Source organism: Bison bison, unplaced genomic scaffold, assembly GCF_000754665.1.
Source record: "Bison bison bison isolate TAMUID 2011002044 unplaced genomic scaffold, Bison_UMD1.0 scf7180017864289, whole genome shotgun sequence".
Taxonomy (NCBI): domain Eukaryota; kingdom Metazoa; phylum Chordata; class Mammalia; order Artiodactyla; family Bovidae; genus Bison; species Bison bison.
Window position 1 is genome coordinate 11,334,223 of NW_011494861.1, and position 6,917 is coordinate 11,341,139.

At 61.9% G+C, this 6,917-nt stretch overlaps 1 protein-coding gene across 1 annotated transcript in view; it reads left to right on the forward strand.

Annotated features, from left to right (window-relative positions):
* The first annotated feature begins 6 nt into the window (after positions 1-6).
* The window catches only part of DVL1 (dishevelled segment polarity protein 1), an 11,819-nt gene continuing 4,908 nt past the window's right edge, over positions 7-6,917 (forward strand). Inside the window, exons 1-7 of the mRNA XM_010850224.1 lie at positions 7-180; positions 5,332-5,401; positions 5,526-5,647; positions 5,925-6,028; positions 6,275-6,413; positions 6,624-6,717; positions 6,842-6,915. Coding sequence (XP_010848526.1) covers positions 11-180; positions 5,332-5,401; positions 5,526-5,647; positions 5,925-6,028; positions 6,275-6,413; positions 6,624-6,717; positions 6,842-6,915 — 773 coding nt within the window. The 5' untranslated portion in view covers positions 7-10. The remainder of the gene's footprint in view (positions 181-5,331; positions 5,402-5,525; positions 5,648-5,924; positions 6,029-6,274; positions 6,414-6,623; positions 6,718-6,841; positions 6,916-6,917) is intronic.

Genomic DNA, 6,917 nt, shown 5'->3' on the forward strand with positions numbered 1-6,917 from the left:
GCGCCGCGCCATGGCGGAGACCAAGATCATCTATCACATGGATGAGGAGGAGACGCCGTACCTGGTCAAGCTGCCGGTGGCGCCCGAGCGCGTCACGCTGGCCGACTTCAAGAACGTGCTCAGCAACCGGCCCGTGCACGCCTACAAATTCTTCTTCAAGTCTATGGACCAGGACTTCGGGTCAGTGGGACGTAGGGCCTGTGCGCGGGTGCGCGCGGTAGGCACCTGTCCGGCCAGGCAGGGCAGGGGATCCTGGGGCTGTGACCTGGGCGGTGTCTGCGCGCCCTGGTGCGTGTGTCCCACCTGTCTGTGCTCTGAGCATGGGACGCCTGGGCCCCTGACTGCCTGCCCCGGGGTCTGAGAGCACTGGACGGTGGGCGGACATTAGTCCTGGCTTCTCCATTCACCCTGGGCCCTGTTCTGAGTGTGTGTTACTTGTGGTGGAGGTCTGTAGTCGAAGTGGACCTCCGAAATCCCATCTTGGCACCTGTCAGACTCAGGGTCTGCTGACCCCCTTATGTGGAGGGCAGGTGGGATTCATGAGACTTGGGGTCAGAGGAGTTTCCAAGCGTTGGGGGGAAGGGGTTAGGGAGGGGACAGGGTGCCAGCCACTCAGTGGGTCTCCTAGTTAGCACGGGGGAAATGAGGTGATCCGGGACAAGGGCACAGATCTGTCTGCAGGGGTCTGCAGAAGTTTCTGGAGGCTTAAAACAGCATTCTTCTGGCCGCCTTCTCCAGGGTCCTCAGGACAGGGCAGGGGCCAAGGGTCACTGGGCAACATGGGGCTTTATTCCACCCACCCCAGCCTTGGGGTTGCTGGCCACAGGGCCTGTGTCCCTGCTGAACTACATGCCACTTGGGTTCCTGAGAGCAGTGCAGGCCAGCTGCTGACTCGGGCAGCCTCTGGGTCAGAGTTCCCACGTCTGCCCTTAGGGGTGGCTGTCCCGGCTGAGGGGACTTCCTGCTTGTGCCGGGCCAGGCCTCTGGAATGGTGAGTGGTGAACTGGAGGCTGCCTGGACGCTCGAGCCCTGACCCAGCACAACCATGGGTAACCTGAGTCCCCCGCTCGGCAGTGCTGGGGGGGCACCCAGAGGCCGCCTGGGTCGAGCAGGTGTGCTTGGGCGCCCTTAGGCAGCCCGTGTCCTTGTCTGTGGCTGCGTCTTAGGACTTTGACATTGAGGCCATTTCCTGGATTCTGTGGTTTGCGCTGGCCCTGGGCAGTCCCAGGTCAGGTTAAGCTGAGGCCACTTTGTGGCTCCCAGGGAGGCCTGAGGGACATGGGGGCAACTAGACTGTCTCATACCCTAAACACCAGGGAGAGGCAGAGAACAAGGAATGGGTCCTTGGCAGCCCCCAGCCCTGCTGGGCTCAGGTTAGGAGCTGCCCCCAGGCCAGGCTTCACAGGGTAGGGCATAGACTGGGGAGCCTGGTCCTGGCCACTGGCTGCCCCCTACCCGCCTCAGCTGGTTGATCGCCTACAGTCTCACTTCTCTGAGCCTGCTCTGCTTTGGCTGTGAGCATCAGGTATATGAAAGGGTGCTTTTGTTTTTTAACTTAGTTTATCATTTTAACAAAAATTACTGAAATCACACATGCTCTTTCACACACTGAAGGGAGTGTGTGACAAACTGTGTGCCCAACCCCCCAGGTTGCTGCCCTGGGACCATGATCTGGGGTGCAGCTGAGGGACCGACCCTCCTACTGTGTCTAATAGCCACTGAGCTGCAGAGACCCCTGCCCCACGCCAGGTGCACTCTCAGCAGAGGCTGTGCCTGCTAGAGGATTTTCAGGACCCATGGGTGCCCTGGCCCAGGAGGTCATGGTGGGCAGGCAAGATATGGGTCTTGAAGCAAGAGTAGGTGTTCTTCAGGTTGTCTAAGCATGACTGGGATGTGAGGGAGGGAACAAGACCGGGCTGGTAGGCTGGGCTGGGACAGAGGGAGGGATTGGGGTGACTCTGGAAGGTGCAGTGGGCATGGGCAGACAGAGCAGGGGTGGCTCATCTTATCCTCCACTCCCACCCCCAGACCTGTGGTTGGTGGCCTGTTGGCCTCAGGGACCCTTGGAGGGGATCTGCTTCCTTCCTTCCCTCTCCTGAGATCTACCTACAGAGTTCCAGGTTCTGTTTATTCTGTAGAATCATTTACTCAGTGGAATAAATTTCCTCTGGGAGTGTCTGATTAGTCACTCACACTTTAGTATAAATGAGAGCTAGAGTCTCACCTTGGCTACCTAATGGATATAGCTGGAGATTGGAGAAAGAGGGGTCAGGCCCTGGCTGGGCTGGGGAAGTGGCCCCCTTATGAGAGGGGTGGCCTCAGATTGGGGACTGTGAGGTCCCTGACCCTGCTGAGACCTCTGTTCCTAAAGTCTCAGTTCTTGGCCTCTCTGGCCAGGAAGGGAAACCTTGCTAAGTCTAAGGTGTGGCCATAGCCACTTGCTCTGGCCAGGCCCCACTCTCCATGAGCATCTTTGGCAAGTGGGTAGAGCATCTTTGGCAAGTGGGTAGAGAGTCCTGCACCTCCCTCCCACTCTTCCCATCCAGGTCATAGCTGTGTGTCCCAGTGAAGCTGGGGAGGCTCTCAGAGCCTGTGCTGGTCTGACCCAGAGGTGCTAAGCATTGGGCTTGGTGTGCAGCCATGCTCACAGGCTTCCACTGCCTTGTGGACTCCAGGCCTCCCTGGACTTGGCAGTGGCCCTGGGCCCTGCATCTCTGGGCCAGAGCTCTGGTCTGCAGGGCCATCTGTCTGTGGGCCCTGGGGGCTGTGGTGGGGGCTGTGCTTGGCCTGGTCTAGGCTGCCTGAGCTCCCACTCTGCCCTCTGCAGCTCTGCCCTCTGCAGCCAGTGCCCCTGGTGTTGAGAGGTTCTAGATGCCTCAACCCCTGGAGCTTGCAGTCAGGCGTGGAGGGTCTAGGGTCTAGACCGTTCACCCTGGAGCCTTCAGAGCCCAAGCCTGGTCAGGAGGCAGTAGGGGGACAGATGAAGGCTCTGTGGGAACTGAGGATCCTGACTCCTGGGGCACCCCTGTGTCTCTGAGGACACAGGCGGGGCATCCCACTGGGTCTCTGGAAGCCCAAGGGTCCCTGGGCTCCTGGCCTGGAGCAGGGAGCCTGCTCTGTATGGGCCCTGCTCTGAGCAGATTCCTGGCTGGGGCGCGTCTGCGGGGGTGGCGGGTGGGGCTGGACAGCCCAAGTTCCAGGTTATCATGGATCTCACCAGGAATCCCAGAGCTGGGGGCAACATGCCAATGGAGGTTCCCCTGGGTGGCCACCCTGAGGGTTCGTGTCTTTGCTGACCACAGCTCCTGAGGTCTACTCTCAGGTTCAGGGAAGGCGCTCTGGTTGTTTGGGGGGCATTTCCCCAGGGTTGGTTGAGGCCTCCCCAAACCCCACCCCCAACCTCATCCCTGTTCCTGGCCATCACTAGGGATGGGCAGCACCGTGCCCCTGGTGCTGGGCGTGCCCCTGGGGAAGGCAAGGCCCTCCCTCTCCCTCCCTGCTATCCTGACTAGCTGCTCCTCGATGCCCTGACCCCCAGGGGGAAGGCTGGGTGCCCTTTAGTTCTGACCAGAAGGTGTATATCTCTCAGGCTGGAGAGGACTGGGGAAGCAGGGCCTCTGGGCCCTGGTCAAGGGCATTCATGTGTGAGTGGGCTGCATGGGGGCCTCAGGCAGCTCTGGGTGACCGATTGTCTGGAGGCACTGGCCGTGCAGGCAGTGGGGGTTCAGGGTGCCGCCTGAGGTGTCCACCTCTGGGAAGCCCCATGGACCTTGTGCTGTGAGTCAAAAGGGCGGGAACATGAGTGCAGGGAGGGAGGGGAGGCTGCGGGCCAGGCCACCTGGGCTGTGAAGTGAGAACCAGGTCCCCCTGGGTCTCTTGCTGCAGTCACTCAGAGGTGGTGCTTGGGGCCTGTTGGGTCCCCTGGAGGGCTTGCTGCAATCCCCTGTCTCCTGGCTGCAGCCAGCAGAACCCCAAGTGTCCCCAGGCCACCACAGGTCTTCATGTGGTGACACCTTCTGTCATCTTGGGCTGGGTCTCGGCCTCCTCAGAGCTCAGCTCTGCCGGACTGTGGTGCATGATGGAGGCTGCAGACACTTTGTCTGTTCCTCACTGGGGAGAGGGGCTCCTGAGAAATGACTCTTGTCCATTGTTTTGTCCACCTCATCTGTGCCTGTGTGGCTGGCCTGGGAGGCCTGGGAGGCATCTGATGGAGTCACCATAGGACCCTGGCGGAGTGCCCCCTCCAGGCTGCCCTGTCTCCTCTGTGCACTCTGCCCTGAGGTCTTGGGCCTCTCCTGGTGGGTGGGGTGGACTGGAGCCTTGCTCTCTGGGGCCTCCTGCCCCCTGCTGCTGCCTCGGACATGCCGAGTTGAGGTGTCTGGGCCCAGAGGCCACGAGGCTACTTCCTGCTTGGTCTGTAGCTCCTATTTCTACACTGGGCCCTCATCCCAGGTGTGGAAATCTGCGGTGTTGGGCAGGGCTGCGCTCCAGGGGCCTGCTGCCGGCCCCGCCCTGCCTACTCTGCTCCCTGGGCCTCCGGGAGGCCACAGTGTGGGATGTGTCTGGGCCACAGCACTGTCTGCCCTGCCCCATGGCCCTTCTCTGCTACCCTTCTCACCCCTTTGAACCGGACTCCTGGACCTCCCCAACCTGTTTCTGACCCCAGGGTCATTGGCTTCCTTCCCAGTTAGAGTTGCCCTGGGCCTTGGCCACCTGCCTCTCCTGTCCCCACCGGCCCACCTGCTGGGGGCAGCATGAAGGGACAGGCCAGGCTAGCCGTTGGGCAGTGGGTAGAGCTGGTGACCTTCAGGGCCTGAGGCTTCTCCATGGGCCCTGCTGGCCCTGCACTTGTCCGCCCTTCGAGTTGGGCCAGTGTTGTTAGTGGGGATCTGTTTCTGTCTCCTTGGCTGGGCCAACAGGTCAGGAGGGTGGTGGCCCATTCCTGGAGTGTGAGCTTGCAGGTCTGTGTGCCGTGCATCTCCTGGGGGCTCTGCCCACACCCTGCTTGTGCTGAAGCCTGCTGTGAACTGAGCCCTGCCGTCACAATACGAAGTCTGGGGGAGTCACACAGAGCAAGGAGGATACTTGTATTTGTATCTGGGCCCCACGGGCCCTGGGTGGAGTCCTTGGAAGGATGGTGATGGTCCCCAGAAGCGGAGGTGCTGGGTGAGGGCATCCGCACAGACTGGCATATGGGTGTGTGGCCGGATGCCCCGTGTGGCCAGATGCCCCATGTGACCCACACCCCGGACAAGCTGGGGGCCTTAGTCCAGAGCCCAGTGATGGGAGCAGGCCCCAGTGTGGCTGCCTCACAGCTGCGTCTGCCTGCAGGGTTGTAAAGGAGGAGATCTCTGACGATAATGCCAAGCTGCCCTGCTTCAACGGCCGTGTGGTCTCCTGGGTGAGTCCATGGGATGCTGGCAGAGGGCCCTGGGCTGGTGGGAGTGCAAGAAGGTGACTGCCCATGCCGGTGCCCTGCTGGGGTCACCTGGACGCTGGTTCCTGAGCCCTGCTCTTGTCTACAGCTGGTTCTGGCTGAGGGTGCTCACTCGGATGCAGGGTCTCAGGGCACTGATGGACACACAGACCTGCCCCCGCCTCTTGAGCGGACAGGCGGCATCGGGGACTCCCGGCCTCCCTCCTTCCAGTAAGGATTCTGGGGGGCTGTGCTGAGCCCAGTGGAGCTGAGGGGCTTGCGTCCTGCCAGCCTGTTGGAAGTGGGGAGGGGCAGCTGCGCAGGGACCCACGGTCAGTAGGTGCTGGTCAGCAGAGGAGGGGCAAGTGGAGAGGCCCAGAGTGGGCCGGCGGGTAGATGGGGGCTCTGCTGGAGTTGAGGTCCCACTGGATGTTGGGAGGAGAGGAGCTGAGAGGGTGTTTGAGGCATGAGTGGCCTGGCCGCCCCAGCCCAGCCCTCCTCGGCACAGCCCGAATGTGGCCGGCAGCCGCGATGGGATGGATAACGAGACTGGCACGGAGTCACTGGTCAGCCACCGGCGGGAGCGAGCCCGACGCCGGAACCGTGAAGAGGGTAATGAGGCCATGCCCTTGACCTCCCTGGGACCCCCGTGGGCACCCCAAGCCCCTGCTGGCCCCTCTTCCCCTGGGGGTCCCTTGGCAGAGGTTCCAGACCCAAATACTCTGGACCCTAGTGACCCCTCAGCAGCCCTGCAGTCACCCTGCCAGCTCCCAGGTGAAAGCGTGCATGAGGTTGCAGGGGCTTCCCATGACTTCCAGGGGATCCCATGGCCAGGCCCCATCCCTGCTGTCCCCACAGCAGCCCGGACCAACGGGCACCCAAGGGGGGACCGGCGGCGGGACCTGGGGCTGCCCCCTGACAGTGCGTCCACCGTGCTGAGCAGTGAACTTGAGTCCAGCAGCTTCATCGACTCGGATGAAGATGACAACACAAGCCGGTGGGTGAGGGTGGGGGTGTAAGTTGGGGCAGGGTGTGTGCCCTGGACCACACATGTATGTATGCATGTGCGTGTGCACATGGGCAGGACACCCTGCTGGCTGCTCACTGTCTGCAGGGTGGGGATGGTTTCCCCAGGTTCAGCCTTGTCCCTGCCCCTTTGAGTTCAACTGTATGGGGGTGGCCAGACCCTGACTCTGGGCCCCCCCAGGCTGAGTAGCTCCACGGAGCAGAGCACCTCCTCCAGGCTCATCCGGAAACACAAGCGCCGGCGGCGGAAACAGCGCCTGCGGCAGACAGACCGGGTAGGTGCAGACTGGGCAGGTGTGGGCTGGCAGGTGTGAACCAGTCAGGTGTGGACTGAGCAGGTGTAGGCTGGGGCGGGCAGATGGGTCCCACTCACAGCCCCTCACCTGGCGTCCCCTACAGGCCTCCTCTTTCAGCAGCATCACGGACTCCACCATGTCACTCAACATCATCACCGTCACTCTCAACATGGGTGAGT